The sequence below is a fragment of the Crocodylus siamensis genome, chromosome 8 (genome assembly GCF_052110815.1).
Source record: "Crocodylus siamensis isolate JL-2025a chromosome 8, ASM5211081v1, whole genome shotgun sequence".
Taxonomy (NCBI): domain Eukaryota; kingdom Metazoa; phylum Chordata; order Crocodylia; family Crocodylidae; genus Crocodylus; species Crocodylus siamensis.
Window position 1 is genome coordinate 15,501,251 of NC_143402.1, and position 18,789 is coordinate 15,520,039.

The following is an 18,789-nucleotide window of genomic DNA, read 5'->3' on the forward strand; positions in this document are numbered from 1 at the left end:
TTTCATCATGTTAAGTATCAGCTATCTAGCTATTCAGTTGCCAGAAAGGTCTTGTCCAAAAGCTAAAAATAAAAAAGTGCTTTATTCCTGGAAGCAAAATGTGTTTAGAGAGTCCAATATGAATGGGCTTCTCTCTCCTTTTGTTATAGTACAATTGCATATTCCTTAGAAGTTGACACGGCCATTAGAGCTCAGTTTTGCATACAAAGCAGCCTTCCTTACAAAGCAAACTAAGGTGAACTTACAACTCTTCTGAAACAGACTGTTAGCAATAGAAAAGGTGTAAATGATTTAACATTTATTAAGACTACATGCTCTTTAGAACAGGGACGGACTTGCTCCATGCTTGTACCTAGCACAATGGTTTTTCTCCAGCAGGGTCCTTTGGGGCCACAGACATGGTTAAAGCTGTCTTTTGCCCCTATATAACTGGAATAAAGCATGGAGAGAGTACAACTCTCCTGTATTCCCTCATATTCAAAGCCCAAGGTGCTGAGGATTCCAAAAAAAGTGGGCCTTGCATATGAACAGGGCTTGTAGCCTCCGGTTCATTAAGTGGCCCTGTACAGGTAGATCTAACTCTAATTACCCAGTCAGGCAGGTGAATAGATACGATGGCGATTATATGTTGAAGGGTCATGAGGGTCTGTAGAAGGAGTACACTTATCACAGTTCACAACTAGCAGCCAGCAGATCAGACACTTCTTAGATTCTGTCTTGCTGTTACAAGCTGCAAAGGGAAACTATAAAAAGGGCAGGGCAGCCCGAACCCTTCCTGCAGAAATACCAGGCACAGGACGCACAGCCTTGACAGGCACTGCTATAGCAGAATTTGCATCAACTCACAGAGTGGAGCCAGGTCAATGCTGAAAGTTAAAGATGTTTTCAAGCCCATACATGCCAGTAATGCATCTGGTAAATACCCAAGTTTGACCTCAGGCAGAAGATCTCTCTCAGATCTGGAAACTCTGCTAAGCTTTCAGGTATAAGATTGACTGTACTATCACTTGCCCTTTTCCATGGTGCAGAGTTGATCAGCTTATTGTAAGCCTCAATCACAGGAATTCTGCCATCAGCAATTCCACAGACGGGGGCGACATGGAGGGGGTGTATGCAGGTACACATGAACCCCGTGTGGCACTGCACCCCCTGCAGAAAAAAGGAGTCTGTGGGAGCTCCCCACTCACTGCTGCCGGCGCAGCCATACCCCACCAGCTACTGGGGGCATGCACTGTTCAGGTCCACAGATTCTTCTTCCTGTCGTCCTACCCCACTTCCTCAAAGGCAAACCCGGAGACCAAGCCTGTGCACAGAGTCCTAAAAAAGGCTACATGCTTATTGCACATGGCACTACGATTCCAGTGTGCATGACTCTGGTGTAGGCATGTACAGACAGACAGACAGACAGAAGCAGCCAAATTAAAAAGGCAGCTAGAGCACCAACTTAAGCAGGAAGGGGGGGGGATGTAAAAAAGTTAATAGCTGCTACCACTGCAATCCACCATCACTTGCTGATGAACAGATGCCATATGCCATCACTGCTGGTTGGCTGAGCTACTATCACTGGTAGCCTTCACTGCTGTTTTGTTACGCTTGCGGCTAGAAGAGACTCAAGGAGTAGCTGAAGGCCGACTTTAAATATGAATTAAAAAACAAAGACAAAAACCACACACCCTGAATTTCCAAAGTCTAACATTAGTACAGCCACTAGATGGTAGTAAATATAGACTGATGAACACCAACCAGCATCCATGGCTAACCCATTAGCAACCTTCAGTCCCTGCAACTGTGGGCTATTATTGAAATACAGACATGTCATCATGTTTAGATAGGCCTATTTGTAACTGCAGAATGTTCTGTTAATTCCAAATTCATGGTGGTCTGTTTAGTAGTTGCAAAGACTGAAGGCTACATAAAAATCTAAATACATTTTAGATAAAAACTATGGCTAACAAGTGGTGAAGGATTTAAGCCAATCCCTAAAAGGAACATAAAATGGAATATATATATGGGATTGATTTAAAAATCAAATAGGTTTAAATTATGGATTTAAAAATCACTGGTCAGGAAGACTTGATTTAATTACTGTTTTCTACAAGAAGTTTATTCATATTGTTTGATATTCTTTATTCCTTTAACTTCTTGAAACTTTGTACTTTTAGAGAAATGTAAGAGCTTGACTAGGTACACATACTTGTGCAGAGACAGTAGGGCTGATGGGTGGCTAATCAGGTCTGTTCTCTCTCATCTCCATATACTGCTGTTAAAAAGGATTTTCTCTGGAGACAACCAACTCACTGTGCCTGAAGAAGGGCATTTATGCCCAACAACTTGCAGAAAACAATTTTTCCAATTATTTAGTTGGTCTAATAAAAGATATCACATCTATCCAAAGAACCTTGTCTGTCTATGATCTCTGGACACACTAATCCAGTTTGAAAACAAATTAAGCATCACAGAGATGCTTAATAGGATCTAGACTGAGCATCAAGCCCCAATCTTTACTAATCTATAGAGGATCCTCTGGGAGCCCCATAAGATTGGGCCCCTAATATATAGCCATAAATAGGTCATAACAGGCCTATGCCTAAAACTTCTGAAAAGGTTACATGAATATATTGTTTAAAATAGTATATAATTAGAAGTTATAATAATCCCTATTCCATGATGGTATCTTTGAGCTTTAACATATATCTTGCATTAAAACTACCTTTATATAAAGTGGTTTTTTTAAAGCATCTTAACAAAAATATGCTTACATCAAAAACCCTGGATTTAATTTTTTTAAAATCTGGTTTCTTGGGTTTTTAAATTTTTTTTTGATGTTTACTCACCCTGATTAAGATAGCAGTGAAGATGGAAGAGTCTTCTTTCTACTCTATTGGTTGGATCATCATAAAAAAAGCCCAAAACGAATAATGCCCCCTCTAATGTTTGGCTTAAAGCCCTTATTATTCTATCTTTTCCTTGAAAAGGTCACCTCAAGTTGTTTTTGATCTTCATTATTTGAAACAACATGGAATTCTACAGGTCAAGCTTGAAGGACAAAAACATTGGAAAGAGACTTTCCCTGACACACACTTGCTCCCTGCCATACCACCACTATCAATAGCTCTTACAACCTACTTCCCACATTTTGTTTGCTCCTTCCAGTCCTTACATGCACTGTACAAGAAACCTGCATCTTAGTTAAAATTTCACAGTTTAGCAAGCAACAGTATCTTTCTCATGGGATGTACTGATTAGGAGACTAGCATGCATTTTTCTAGTAAAAATAAATTGAAGGAAACTCAAAGTCAGTGCATTGTCTTTGCCCCATTTCTAAGTTTTGGGAAAGGAAGGCAGGCAACTGTGAGGCCCCAAGTAGGGCAGACTTCTCTACATATGGTCAGACTTACATTTGGAATTGGCTAGTACAGCAGACAAGCTAACTTTACTTACTCTTGTTTGCAACTTCTTTTATTTCTTTCAGTATTTCAGCTTCCATGATAGGGTTGTTACAGATATCAATCCATGACCCACTGACACTTTTCTGTCCAGCCAATGCTGTCAGCTTCTTTTGGTTAGGCACCACAAAACTGATCACATATGACTGGTCGCTGAAACAGGATGGGAAAACAAGAACTAAAAATAGGCAAGTGGAAATAATTTAAAAGAGTACAAAAATGCCTTCTTCAGCCCAAGAAAATATTCTTCAGTGCTTTCATATTTGTAATCAATATTCCTTTCCCAAACTGTACATATTGGTCCTTTGGTGACAATCTTTGACAATATCTGAATTGCAAGAGACTGCAACTTTTGTAAGTTGTTAGAAGTTGTAAACAAGTTCAAACAAGTTATAGGAAGGTCCAGATTTTCTACTCCATTTATGTTCAGTAAGTTAAGAATTACAAGCGACAGCTCTTCAGGTATCTCCCTTCCATCAGGCTCCAAGTGGCAAGGTAAATATTGCTCTAGTAGTCTCACAGAAGGCAAAACCTGTCCAATGTGGATTTTACTTGCATTTAAGGGGGAAAGGCTACTATTCATTCCTTCATTTGAGACAGGATTGACTGAATTTGGGGTAGGAGAAACATGCACATGGTCACTTTAAGCCAAGGTGGTCCAACTGGCAGCCTGCACCAGTTAAATGAGCAGCCCTGGGCTCCACCTCCTCTTGCTGCTCCAGTGTTTTCTGGAGCTGGAGACCCTAGTCTCATACCACCTGCCTCGACTTTTCCTTCCTACTCCCATTCCAGGGGGCAAGGCCATGCAACCCACAGCACTAGAAGAGCCCATGGTAGGGTCCAGCAAGAGAACTGATGTGAGGGCTCCCCATACATGGTATGGTATGGGGGTAGGGAGGCACTGCCTGTGTGCAGTAAAAGCCACTTGTGTGGTGCAGGGGGGGAAGGGATGCGACTCCGGGAACTGTGGCTTACACTGGTATGACCCACATGGCACGCAGCCCTCAGCCTCTTAGAAATTGGACCACCCTGCTTTAAGCCACCTCTGCAAATCACTACATTCCAAAGGTTCAGAGTGACCCCTAGACAAATTGAGGATTGGGCCAAAAAATCTTAAGGTTCAATAAGGACAAGTGCAAAGTCCTGCACTTAGGACGGAACAATCCCATGCACCAGTACAGGCTGGGGCAGACTGGCTAAGCAGCAGCTCTGCAAGGAAGGACTCTGGTGGGGGTTACAGTGGACAACTAGGTGGATACGAGTCAGCAGTGTGCCCTTGTTGCCAAGAAGGCAACCAGCATACTGGGCTGCATTAGCAGGAACATTGCCACCAGACTGAAGGAGGTAACCATTTTGCTCTTTTCTGCAGTGATGAAATTGCATCTGGAGCACCGTGTCCAGTTTTGGACCCCCCACTACAAAAAGGATGTGGACAAAAGTTGGCGAAAGTCCAGTGGAGAACAATGGGCTGGGACACACGACTTATGAGGAGAGGCTAAGGGAAGCTGGGCTTATTTAGTCTGCAAAAGACAGGGGATTTGATAGCAACCTTTAATTACCTGAAGGGTGGTTCCAAAAAGAGGATAGAGCTAGACAGACTGTTCTCAATGATGACAGAACAAGAGCAATGGTCTCAAGCTGCAGCAAGGGAGGTGTAGGTTGCATACTAGGAAAAACCTCTCACTAGGAGAGTGGTGAAGCACTGGTTAGTGGTTACTTAGAGAGGTGGTGGAATCTCCATCCTTGGAGGTTTTTAAAGGCCTGGCTTGACAAAGCCCTGGCTGGAATAAGATAGTTGGGGATAGTACTGGTTTGAGCAGGAGGTTCAACTAGACCTCCTGAGGCCCTTTCCAGCCCAAATTTTCTATTATTCTACGATTCTAAGCCAGGAGTCTGTACAGTTTAGCTAGCCTCCTACAGTTTCTCAAGGGCACTGAGGTCACAGTGCAGACTGACCATGATCCTTCCTTGCTTCTTATAATAGGAGTTAGGAGCTATTATTCCCAAGCCATATTAGGGGTGGATCTTTAAGAGGCATTTTACTTTATATAAAAAGAGCTTTAGTGCTTCAGTGAACTAGCATTTCAGGCATGTCCTAAATATATACAGTAAAAGCTCTGTTATCCAGTATCCCCTGGGAACAGGGGATGCCAGGTAACAAAATATACTGGTTAATTGAGCAGTCCCAGCCGCCCCCCCTCCTGCAGCATTGCCGTCACTCCTGCAAGGACCTGCGGGCCCCACAGGTCCTGGAGGCAGGTCTCTCACAGCCCCGTGCAGACTGCTTTGCCACGGGCTGTGGGGGCTCAGAGAAACTGGAAGTGCCACAGTGGGCACTTCTGATTTCACTTTATCTTACAAGCCAGCATGCCGGTTAGTGGAGCATGCCAGCTTGCAAGATGCCAGAAAACAGAACTTTTAGTGTATATAGCAAGCAAAAGGAGCCCCTTTAAAATGAATTTCTGAAAAGCATAGAGGAGTGAGAGAACACTCACCTTTTGGCGTAAGCACAAATATTATCAATAAGTGGACAGTTCTTCAGTGCTGCTTCTACTTTGGCCAGAGATACATATTCTCCTGCTTGCAGCTTCACCAAGTCTTTTTTACGATCTAAGGAACAGTTAGAAAAGGAGTTTTGATTACTTCACTTCTATATATTTAGTAGCAAAAGCATTAAGCACATTTTTCTGAAGTTTAACAGAACACTATGCAAGACTTAAGAGTTAAAAATCCTTTGTAAGAATCCATTAGTGTTTCATTCTCAAGAAGGTTTGCTTTATGAAGCAGCTTTCAAGAACAGAGATTTGAATTCTTAACTATGGAATTAATGCTGATTCCCTTGGTCTCCCCCCACCATTTTTTAGACTACATAGGCTGGATATAGACAGGGATATGATTACACATAATAGCATCAGTTACAAAGCATCTCATGATCATGGTAAATGTTTGAGAATGTGGTTTCATGACTGATTCAGCAAGTTACTTATGTGTAGTGATCTACCCAAGTCGCACCGGAAGCGCACTGCACAGCAGCATCTTTAATCTTGCTCTTTTTACCACATGCCCCCCCCCACTTATTGTTGGAGAGGCCCCAGTTTCTACGGATCAGCCAGGAGGCAAAAGCTACCGCATATTTAAAAGCATGGTTTTTCTCTCCTTGCCAATCAGGACCAAGTGGCAAGGCTGTTGGGGTCCCTCAGCCAATCAGGACGTTTGGGGGGGGGGGAATGCCAAAAAGAGAAAGGTTAAAGGAACTATAAATTGTGCTGGAAGAGCACTGTGCAAAATAGATCCCTACTTATGTGTGTATCTTTAAAGCACAAAATAATCACTACCAGCCTCAGTGGGACTGCTCGTGTTTATAGCTATATTGAACGGTCTTAAATCTTAAGATAACAAGATGCTTAAGTTTGCAAAAATTGAGGCCAACCTATGATCTGCAGGCAACCATCAGAATGAAATTCTCCAATATCTCCAGTATAAAACCATCTCTGGCCATTTTCATCCACAGAGAAATCTTCTGTTGTCTTCTCATCATTTTTGAAGTATCCCAGAGAAACATTGGGTCCACCTATTATAACCTCTCCTCTAGGATTGGGCTTGTCTCTGCAAGTGTAGCCCCCTGTAAATTGCAAAATAAATTTGAGTCCATTATACAAAATGCATTCCTCTGCAGGGAACTAAGGGAAACATGTACTGAAATCATCTCTTGGCCACAGTAAAACAATATAAGAAACATGAAATGGCTGTCCATATATCAAGAGATTGCAAAAAAGAACTCCCAGCTGCCGTATGATCTACAGTGAAGTGCGAGTTCTAAGAACTGGACAGCGGCGTCCCCCAGGGCTCGGTCCTTGGGCCGGTGCTGTTCAACATCTTCATTAGCGACCTGGACGAGGGTGTGAAGAGCACCCTGTTCAAGTTCACTGATGACACCAAGCTGTGGGGTAAAGTGAATACACCGGCAGGCAGGGACCGCATCCAGGCAGACCTGGATAGATTGGAGAAGTGGGCGGATCTGAACAGGATGCGGTTCAACAAAGACAAGTACAGGGTGCTACACCTGGGGAGAGGGAACCAGCATTATGGTTATAGGTTAGGGGCTGACCCTCTCGGCAGCACAGAGACAGAGAGGGATCTTGGAGTCAGGATTGACTCCAGGATGAATGAGTCGCCAATGCGACGAAGCAAAAGGCAGAGCCAACCACACCCTGTCCTGCATCAACAGGGGCATTACTAACAGGTCCAGAGAGGTCTTGCTCCCCTTCTATGTGGTGCTAGTCAGGCCACAGCTGGAGTTCTGGGCGCCGCACTTCAAGAAGGACGTGGAGAACCTGGAGAGGGTCCAGAGGAGGGCCACTTGTATGGTTGAGGGCCTCTGTGGCCAGCCCTATAAAGGAGAGGCTGAGGGACCTGAATCTCTTCAGTCTCCACAAGAGGAGACTGAGGGGGGAATCTTGTGGCTGCCTACAACTTTCTCAGGGGCCACCAGCAGGGACTTGGGGAAAGTCAGTTCACCAGGAACAATGACCACAAGGTGAGAGAGGATAGGTTTAGGTTAGATATTCAGAAAGAACTACTTCACGGTAAGGGTGGCCAGAGCCTGGAATAAGCTGCCCAGAGAGCTAGTACTTTCACCTTCCCTGGAGACCGGATAGATACCCGGCTGGGGTCTTATGACCCCTGCCACCCCTCAGTGCTCCTTCCTGCCCATGGCAGGGGGGTCAGACTAAATGATCTGTCTAGGTCCCTCCTGACTCATTGAGTCTATGAACAAGCATAGCAGAAGGCAGGGAAGGGCAGCACCTCAGAGCAGGGGTGGGCAAAATATGGCCTGTGGGCCAGATCTGTCCTGCCAAGGGATTTTAAAATTGGGCCCATGGCAGGTTTCTTAGTCCTGCTTAGCACAGGCAACACCCTGAGCCATGGCATGTGCAGCAGGTCTTACTGTCCCCAGGTACACAGCAAGGCTGGAGCAGCATGGTGGCTGGACTCAGCTTCATGGCAGTAGTGCTTCATCTGGTAACCACTGCCAGTGTCGCCACTTCTGCCAAACCCAGCCCTGCTGCCCAGACATCCCAGGCCTGTCTGCCCTGTACCCACTGCTGGGGGCACTGGACAGAGCGGGCAGGGTCTTCAAAGAGACTCACTTGGGACCCCTGCAGGTAGGGTGCACTTGGCTGGGTGGGTAAGATGATGCCATAGGCATGTGAGGAACAGCATCTAAGAGCAGGATGGGGCAAGGGGGGGCAGGATCACTAATTGATGACGGCACAGGCCTGTGCAGAATGTGGATCACAGCTCTGCCCTGGGCGTCAGCTTTTATCACGTCCCACATGTCTGTCCTGCTCCCAGACAGTTCCCTGTGGTTCCATCCTATCTGCCCAGCTGAGCATGCCCTGCCCATGGGGGGTCCTGGGCTACCCACTCCATCTTGCACCCCTGGACTAGTCTAGTAATCTACCACTTGGGGAGTTTTGATGAGCTGTTGGGGGTAAATGTGGTGAGAGTCAACACGGACCTGGCCTATAAACAGCTTACCAAAACGCCTCAAGTGGCCCTCCAGTCCAAATAATTGCCCACTCCTGCCTTAGAGACTGATTCAGAGACATGGCCTTTCAGATGCAACAGCCTACTACATCAGATGCTAGAAAAACATAGTACTTTGTATTCTACTATATTTTTTAGGGTTTGAAACACATACTTATGTTTTACTATTAGTTTGAAAAACTGAGGCCATATTTACTGAAGTCTTTAAATAAGCTGAAAAAATAGCACTCACCTTCTTGCCAATCTCTCAATTTAATCTCACAGCAAATGAGAGGAGCTCCAACTCTGCCAGTGCTATAGTCAGCAACTAGAAAGATGAACAAAGATTTTTCAGTTTGGCATAGAAGCTATTTTCCTGTTCAAGACCTGGCAAATTACTCTATAGTGTGTAAGAGCTATGACTATTCTCAGTAAATTTTAACTGAAGAGCTGAAATCTGCAACTTCCATTCATGTGTCCAGAAACACGTTAACATACCTTCTGTAATGGTTCCAGCTCCACATGTTTCTGTTAATCCATACCCCTGGCCAACAGGACAGCAGAAACAGATGTTCATGAACCTTTGCGTCTGAGGCGAGAGGGGTGCTCCTCCAGACAACATCATACGCACATTCCCTCCCAGCAGGGCTTTTACCTTTTTAAACAACAGTCTAGAGGGAAAAGAGTTACAAATTAACTGAGCAAGTGATGTTTAAATGCAAGACAGACAAGAGAATAACTACCCTCTTCACCTACTCATCTGACACACTTAGACATAAAATCAAGGGTTATAGAAGGGATCATAAATGAGCATGTAGTCAGTCAAACATTGCAAAAAGCAATGGCATTTTATCTAGCAGTTCCTTTCATCTTGTCCAATACAGGACAAGTGGTTTTAAGAAAACTTCCAGTCTTTTCCTTTTTGTTTAAAAACCACAACAACAAAAACAAACAGAAACTACCTGGAAAGCTTGTTCCAGTGATTAGTTATTCTTACTTGAAAAGTCAGCTTTTAATATCAGAGCTTTGCCGTCTTCCACTTAGTCATTAGATCTTATTCTGTTTGCTAGATTAAAACATGTTGGGGCATGAGATCATTTTTCTTGTGTACAACCTGGCCTGATTAGAGTTCTCAACTTCCCTTGTAAACCACACAGATCTGAACCCTTATAGTCATACTTACAAATTACACAGAGGTGCATCATAGCCCCTCTTGATCTGTTCCTGTTTATAACCATAGCCTATTTTAAACAGAGTTTTCTGAACACAGTTCATCTCTTGGACTTTGCTCATGACATTCTTATAAATTCGGTCCATTATTTCCTATAGAAAAGATTAAAGAGAGACAAGAATTACTACTTTTGACAGAAAGGACATGCATCAATTGTGCTAGAAACCAAGAAATAGTACTTGATTGTCCTGCATGAAAAAAGGCACAGCTATGCCATCTCTGCCAGTTCGTTGGATAATAGTTAACAGTTTGTTAAGGTATCATCTAGTTAATCAGTATATAGCCCGTTGTAGCTGTGGGCTATCCAAGGTGGGTAGAATAGCATTTAGGAAAAAAGTGTTCCCATGTCCTCTACTTCCCCTTTCCTCCTCCATCTCCTCTCAAATTCTAAAGCTACAAAATAAGTCATGTATTGGCATATATTGTAGTGTGATCTTCAAATGCCACGGTCAGTCTGGGAAAAGTAACCCAAGTACCTCTGCAACCACCTAGCACTAGCTAACAGTATAATAGGATTTCTACTAGCCGATTCTTAAATCTTAGATCTTAAACCATTCTCCCCACTAACCTGAGCATAAAGAAGATACCTTCCCCTCCCCACCACTTATTATACAGATGCATTAGTACTTCTGGACTCTGTATGCTGCTTACTCTTATGTACTATTACGCACGTTGAAATCATCTTTAAAATGACAAATCAGTTAAAACAAAATCTGACTGAAAACAGTCACATTCATGTGGACTGGGACAGTTTGTATGGTAGGCCTGAGAAAGTGGTGGTGACATCACATACTGCAGCTGGCAGACATAAGACAATGCACTGAAAACATAGAAGTTTGAATGCACAATTTTTTTCCTGGAGGAGGCTCATAAGCCTATCAGGAATGAGGCTGCAAGAATGTTATTTGCAAAAACAGGAGGCTTTGGGTGTTCAAACTGTTGGTAGCCTTGGAAGGGGCTAAAAGGAGACCCGATTGCTGCATGTGATTCTTACATCAGAGTGTCTGGTGATATGCTGTCAGCACAGTCCTTGACCTTGCTGACAGCACAGGGCCTGGTGGCAGGGGCTGGAGCTAAAGAAATTGGCCTTAAGAGGGAACAGGGGGAAGTCAAAGGTTGAGCAGTGTTTGCTGTTGGGATGATGGGGTTATCAGAGTTCAGTTCCTTATGGTATTTTTTTTTTTTTTTTAAACACACCCTTAGTCTAGACTACAGAGGCTATTATTGCTTTTTTCTGCACACAGGCAAGAGCAAGCTAGGTAGCTGCAACAGCTGTCTCCTTCCTCCCTGAGCCCAATATGCTTGTGGTGCTTGTTGCACTACATTTAATACTGTATTTAAAAATTAAGCATTCCATGCTTCAGGACCAGGGAGGAATTCTACTCTCTCTGTGCCCCCACCCCCCACCTATGTCTAACTCTATTCCATTCTCCCCCACTATCTTCTTCTGAAGCCTGGGATTTCTTCTGCAGCTAGTTATGGGGCACTCGGTAGGCTGTACTGGCAATTCTACATGGTATTGAGGAAGCTCTTGGACACCTGCTGATGTCTTGTTTACATGCTCAGGGTTAAGAATCCCTTAGAATTGGCTATTAGGAAGATTTCCCCCCCCCCCCCATCAGACTGGCAATAACATTTGGGAGTTTCTTTACTAGTATGGGACATTAGTTTCTTCTTCTAGGCCTATTCACCTACAAATGGCAAAGCCAAGGCTTTGCTCTCTCCTGCTGCCTTCCTGTGATATTGTGCAGTTTGAGATTCTTTTGTACTAAAAGGTCCTTTTTATTAGGTGTTGGGGGCTGTTGAGTAGCTTGTGCTGTTCAGGGAAGATGTCATAATGACCCATCTGGAGGCAACACCTATTAAATGGTTACCTGCAGTTCTAGGGCCTGGGCTCTGACCTGCATACTCCCTTCCAGTCTGATGTTTTAAGTCACTTACTTTCCTGTTCAAAAATACTCTACATTTGTGAATGCACAAGACTTTATGAACATGCTTCTTCCACTTTTGCATTTAACAGACCAACAGCTCAAATTACTTGTTTGTTTGTTTTTGTTTTTAAATAAATTACAACATTTAAAGAAGGCAGACAAGGTTCTTTGGCTGAATCTGATGTCTCTTATTAGACCAACTAATAAAGAAACAGTTGGTCTAATAAAAGATATCAGATTCACCCAAAGAACCCTGTCTGCCTATGTATTTAGGCCAACATAGCTACAACCTACACACCGATAACATTTAAAGAAGGAGGTCTCGTGCTTCAGCAGTCTACTGCTGGATGACACCGATTATATCTAGAACAATGAGAACTGAAACTTTCACACATGGCATTTCACTCTTCTCCCAAGGGACAATTTAATATCAATGAAGCAAGTGTATGGTTCATTCCAGCAGTAACAACATAGAAAAAACAGCAGTGCTCTTGCTAAGTCTTCTCCATACTTACAGGCACTGCAGCCATCAATGTGGGCTTCAGTACAGTACAGTCTCCTTTGCTTCCCTTCTTAATTTTACTTGACTGTAATAAAAAGAAAAAAATGTTACTATTTTTTCAGTGTCACCGATTAGAGGAAGATCAGAATGACAAATAAAAATCAGGAGATTACTTAATGGGCAGTTTCCCCAAGAACAACTATTTACTCCAAAGCGGTTCTTTCAATGCGATGGAACAGAAAAGAATATCACAGTTGGCTGCAATCTCCTGCCAAGCAGTTGTAAAATAAAGCCTACTAGAACAAACCCAGCAATATCTCATATTTCCTTTTATTATTTTTCTTCTAGCAGTTTCTATTGTATGGTATAACCTCCAGGTGATTTCCAAGAGCCAGTTCTCCAGGCAGGGTTCTGGCATGTTGCTATTTGTCACTTTAATAGTTCTTCAGTGTTTCTGTGCTATGCATCTGTCTGCTAATGTGTGCAACAAACTTTCATCACTTTTCTCTCCCAGCTGCTTAAGTTCTTCAGCACTTCCATAACTTTCTCAGAGAGACTTTCAGTGAAATAGGTGCCAATAGCTTTCATTACTAGCATTCCCATCTCTACCCAACTCCCTGTCCACAGTTTCTCAAAAAACTGTTAAGCAAGGTAAAAACCTCCAAACCTGAGCAAAGGGGCTAGGTGGCAATTTAGAAAGCAATTACTGGGCAGATAATTTAGGTTAATCTCAGCACAGTCCTTGTCCATACCAATTTATATTGATTTTTATGCAATGGTTACACCAGGGAGGGAGAAAACAGGGGAAAGTGGATTGAGCAACTTTCTGTGATTCTTATTAACGCCCCCCCGCTTTTTTTTTTTTTTTTAAAGTAAGAAGAATAAACAAAAAGAGGCTTAAAAACCAAAAAAGGAGCCAAAACCCACAGTTAAAAGCACAAAGCCTGATAGGAGGCTAGTCATGAAAAACAAGCCACCACCAGAAAACAATTCAAATAAAATGCCAGTGATTAAAAACCTTTGCGCCTCCTCCGTTCCCACACACCTGCAATTACATTTTAAAGAGCCAGCTGGCACTTTCACAGTACATAGTGCCCCCTCTAATGGCCCAGTGGGATACAAATTGGTCAATGTTTTGTTTTTAGGGCAAAGTGCCCAAACTCAAGAGATAAGCATGGGACTGGAGAGAAAAAAAGGGACATCAATAATAGCGAAAACTCTTTTAAAATTTAGATTAAATTGCTAGGCATGGCCGTGTCAAATGCAGTTGGTCTTTGGATGGTAGTTAATTCTCTAATTACCAAATTATTGATTGACACCACAGAAAGTCATAAGCATGCTTTTTCTTTTCACTTACAGATAAAGTCAATGTCACTTAAAAAAACATGTAAGCTCAAAATGCTGATAAAAATTGTGATACAACCTGTTTTAGCTTCATTAGGACCTTATTTTAGGACCGCAAAAGGGCAGATGGAAGGAAGTTAAGTTTTGAGAAGGTTCTGTTTAGGGGTACACAGATAGAGATTGTGGGCTGATATCCAATATTTAAAAGGGGGTACATTGACCAATACTGATCTGATTTCCAAAACAGCTGCCATCAACCGGTCAGTCCGGTGTGGGAGGGGAGGGAACGGGTGTGGGGGAAGCAGATCAACCCTCTGCAGTAAGGGAGGGCAGGAGCAGATGCAAGCGCTGCCCAGCCGGAGGGAAGAAGGCAGGGGACACAACATGTGCCATGCAGATCTGGGGCATGGTCGAGATGGCTGCACGCAGCATGGGCATTTAATCAGCCAAATCAAAAAAAAAAAATGGCCCCATCAGGCTGATAGACAATTTTTCTTATATTCAACTGGTACTGATATCGGACCAATGCATCAGTGCACCTCTAGTTCTTTTGCGCATGATATAGATAACATTTTTCAAGGGTAGACCAATGACTGACCAGCAAGGACACACAGCAACAAAACAGAGCTGAGATTTTGCTTAACCACCAACCTAATAGTTTTACCTTACCTGGTCTGAGAGTGTGAGTGGAGAGGAGTATCCAATCCTGCAGCCATATGCAACACAGGAAAGTTCTGCTGTCAATTCTAATACATGAGCCAGAGGCAAGTACCCAATGTAAGTATCCTTAGATCTGGCAAAGAAAGTACTATGTAATTAAACTATGATACAAGCCTGAGCAGAAAATACTTCATTTGGTTTAGCAGAATAGAGTATATATAACAACAGAGATGAAACATTAGTTTTCCAGAAGCCTACATGACAACAGGTTACTCATGGTGTCTAGCTACCTATATACAATCAAATCTTACCTCAGTTTTGCCACTTATTTCAGTGGGAACACTTCTACGACATTTATAATGGCCCCTAATCTTAAAACGAAGATTGTGAGGGGGAGCAGGGGGCAGGGTTCAGTCACTAGGAAGTTAAGTCATTCATTTTGATCTAAAGTAATTTCTCACCAAGAACACATGAGTTGACAACTAGAAAACTGTTCAAAAAAGGGCTTTCACTAGCATAAAAAAAAAAAAAAGGAACATTTATACCCGACAGCAGAAGAAGCTTCTTTAGCATTAGGTCATTTCAAGTACTGTATGACAACATGTCCTTTATTAACCTGAAGACAAGGCACTGTATTAAACCTGTTTGCCTTCAACATTTTGCATATTTCTTCATGAGGGCTTTCCTTAATTACATTGATCCTAGTGTGATCAAAGCTTAATGATTTATTTTCCCCCACTGTTCTTCTGTTGTACATCGTTTCAACTTGCAACCTTAATAAAATATTTAAAATGAAATTAGCTACCAAATTAATTTAAGGGAAGAAATCTTAACTCTCTGCTTGAGAGGTGAACAAGGTAGTGAAACAGGTTGGTGTAGCACACATACAAGAATCTAGGTGGGCCTAGTCCACCAGGACTATGCACTCACGTTCCTCAAGGCAATGCTGAAAACAGTCTACTCAGAAACACCAACCTATGCACTCCACTCAGGGTTTCATGCTGACATGGTTTGTGAACCTTTAATAAGCTGAAGAGAAACCCTACGTGAAAAAGATATAGAAGTCTCTCCATATAGCAACCTGCTGTGCTGTGTATTTTGAGAGTATGGAGACCTCAAGAGGAAAGAAACAGCTTAAAAGGAACCTGCTGTCTTCTAAAGGAGGTCCAAAATAGGGATAGAAAAAGCACAAAGGCAGCAAAGAGCCAGAGACACAAAATTGTTTCCAGAAAAATAATACATCCAAAGCAACTTTAGAAAGAGACAACTTCATGTAAAGAAAATATTAAACAGATAAGAGGAAGGGGTAGGTAAATCACATTCTTTTAAAAGAATAGTGACTAGAAACCTTGGAATCATGTGAGAAGATATATCCCAACAAAACTGTATTTATCCATATGCATGACAAGAGATTCTTACCCCAGTCCAGGTATTCGCTCACACTGGCCTGTCATTCCAGCTATCAAGTTCTTATGCATCATCATCACTCCTTTAGGTCGCCCAGTGGAACCGCTAGTATACATTACTAAAGCCAGGTCTGTTGGAATGGGTCTGGTTATAGGGATGCCTACTATAAAAAGGTAACAGAAAAAAAAGTTCACGTTACTTTAGCTAGAAGTAATAGACTCAGATTAATGAACAAATGAAAATGGGAGCCCCAGATGAAACTTATGGTGCTTGCCCTAACTGCCCTCTGTAAGAAACACTTGCCAGGATGAAAGGCTAACTGGTAGCCAAATGGGCCAGGTTGAGTGGCTGCAATCTGGCCCACAGGCTGTATATCTGCCACCCCTGCTTTAGAGTGAAATAAGTGAATGGAAAAAGAGTCAGATTTTCCATCCATAGTACTTGCAGAGCCTTCTTTGTATCAGTGTGGGCCTGCCTCTGTTAAAAAAAAAAAAAACTCTTAATGGAAAAACCAGAAGTCAAATTTATAATAAGCAGGTTCATTTTAACTCTGTTTTTCTCTCAGTTCTGTTAAGGGGTCATTAGATTTGGCTAAGCATTATTGGGTATTAAAGAACAAATCCTCATGCCTGGAATTCCCATGCCTGCCCAATATAGTTATCAGGGGTGGGAAGAACACATGTAGGGCTTTGCCCCATGAATTTGAAGGGTTTGGTAGCTACAAAATTATTCAGTGAAAAGGAAAAAGTGTTACTAAAACACGGTGCGTCTCATCTGCTTTTAGGGGGCAGGAAGGGGCGGGGAAAGGAAGATTTTAAAAAGATGACACCAAGCTAGACCTTTAACTCTTATGTGCCTTATTTTAAAAGTGAGCTCAAAGTTGATGCCAATGCCAGTCACGGTTTAAAAAAGTGATGCATTTGGAATATCAAATCAAGTAAAATCCACTTGGCACCTGGCAGCAGTAAGAATCCCACCCCCCAGAAATGTTTCTTTAATGCCATGTTTGTTTAAAAGAACTGAAAAGTTGAATCTTTATGCCATCCTTTCCTTTTCATTAGAAGCATGCATGTTTCTTCTCTGCTACCAAACATCCTAAAAATCAAGGTACATCTTACCAGATTACTTGTTTAGTCCTCCAAATTGCTTCACTTACCGTTTTCTGGTTTGGCTCCCAGCTCTTCTACGGTTTCCATACTATGAATCTGCAGGCCTTCAGGGTATTCTGATTTACTGATAGTCTTCTTATCCACATAAATGATGTGTTTGAGATGTGTGATTTCAGACAATGCAGTCTGTTCAAGAGAACTCAAATTCAGCACTGACTGCACAGTATATTGCAAGATTACACTAAAGACAAAAAGTGGTTCCTAAATTACCTTAAGTTTACTCTCCAGAAGTTCTGTGCTAGTGATCAGATATGATGCTTCACATTCATTGAGACCATAGGTTACTGCCTCTTCACCAAGAGTGGCATATAAAGTAACAACTGTTTTACAAATTAAACAAAACAAAAAAGTTAAAAGCAAGTTAACACTAAACCAAGAGCTTTTGCATCTACATAATGTAGTCAGTAGCAAGTATGTGTGTGTGTGGGGGGGGGGCAGGGGCAGAAAACAGCACTTAATTGCATGTGCCATATTTTTCCATTATGGAATAAAAGCAGCTTTTATTTTTTTCCATAATTTTTATGCAAGAACAAGAGCTCACTGCATTGAGGACTGTTACAGGAAGAAAAGGAAGAAGTGAAGTAGTTTTAGTGATAGCATTTCAGAATAAATTACTACAAGTTTTGTTTATTCTTTCTGGTGTCACAGCTCCCACAAAGTGTTTCTCTCTCAAATCTGGAGCATCTCTTATTTTTTGGTTCTTTAAAACCAGTGCTGTTCAAGGTTTTGGCCCTGTGAGTTAGATGAATGGTACAGGGCTGCTTCTGCCTGGCTGGGATTGGGCCCAATACTGCCTTGCACACTTGACTTAGTGTGCTGGGCCACAGCCCATGAGGCTCCCCACAGATCTGTAGGAGCCCCACAAGATTTATTGAATTTGTTAATAGGAAGCTCCATTTTACTTGTTTTTCTGCATGCATTTTAATGAATAAAACTGTTTCATCGTTTGCTTCAGTCACTGGTTATGTTTAGGGGGGAAAGACTAGATGATTTCAGAGGTTCTTGTGACATGCTTAAACCCTGCTTTAATCCATGTTCTGATAGAGTTTTTGAAAGAAAGCAATTATCTGCAATCCTACTTAGCTTCATTTTTGAAAACAGTGATGAGTACCGTGCACTGAAATTTAATTCTGGCCTGTTCCTCATTATTGGCAGGCACTAAATTTTGACAGACACACACACAACTTTTCTAATCCTAACAAAATGAGCACAAGTTGAAATCTACTTTTCACTATTTGTTCCCCACTTTTTTTTTCTTTTTTTTTTTTAAAAGTAACGCCATTACAGAAACACACTAGGCACATTACAAATACTTATCCAGCAGCTCAGAGCTCAGTATCTAAGAAGTGTTTCTATGAACATACTGCAAGCGAATGGGTCAGCACTCACGAGGAAAGCTGTGTTGGAAGCAGCTCTGTACTGCAATCATCCACTCTGCTCGGGTCTCGCAGAATATGGCAATGGTATTCTTTGGCTTTAGCCCAAGGGCTGCAAGCCCACTACCAAAGTGCTTCACTCTTTGGTGCACTTCTTCATAGTTTAACCATTGGTAGTTTCCTAGAATTAACTG

At 42.3% G+C, this 18,789-nt stretch overlaps 1 protein-coding gene across 17 annotated transcripts in view; it reads right to left on the bottom strand.

The window, feature by feature from the left end:
* ACSL4 (acyl-CoA synthetase long chain family member 4) overlaps nt 1-18,789 on the bottom strand; it is a 66,449-nt gene that overhangs the window by 4,160 nt on the left and 43,500 nt on the right. For 16 of the 17 annotated variants that reach the window (XM_090061350.1, XM_090061341.1, XM_090061349.1 and 13 more), the window contains 12 exons: nt 18,609-18,786; nt 17,430-17,539; nt 17,207-17,345; nt 16,063-16,213; nt 14,653-14,776; nt 12,653-12,724; nt 10,159-10,298; nt 9,474-9,646; nt 9,229-9,303; nt 6,877-7,068; nt 5,942-6,056; nt 3,442-3,599 (listed from right to left, as the gene is read on the bottom strand). In XM_090061350.1, the coding sequence (XP_089917476.1) occupies nt 3,442-3,599; nt 5,942-6,056; nt 6,877-7,068; nt 9,229-9,303; nt 9,474-9,646; nt 10,159-10,298; nt 12,653-12,724; nt 14,653-14,776; nt 16,063-16,213; nt 17,207-17,345; nt 17,430-17,539; nt 18,609-18,786 (1,627 nt within the window). The remainder of the gene's footprint in view (nt 1-3,441; nt 3,600-5,941; nt 6,057-6,876; nt 7,069-9,228; nt 9,304-9,473; nt 9,647-10,158; nt 10,299-12,652; nt 12,725-14,652; nt 14,777-16,062; nt 16,214-17,206; nt 17,346-17,429; nt 17,540-18,608; nt 18,787-18,789) is intronic. The other variant, XM_090061356.1, reaches the window with a different exon arrangement.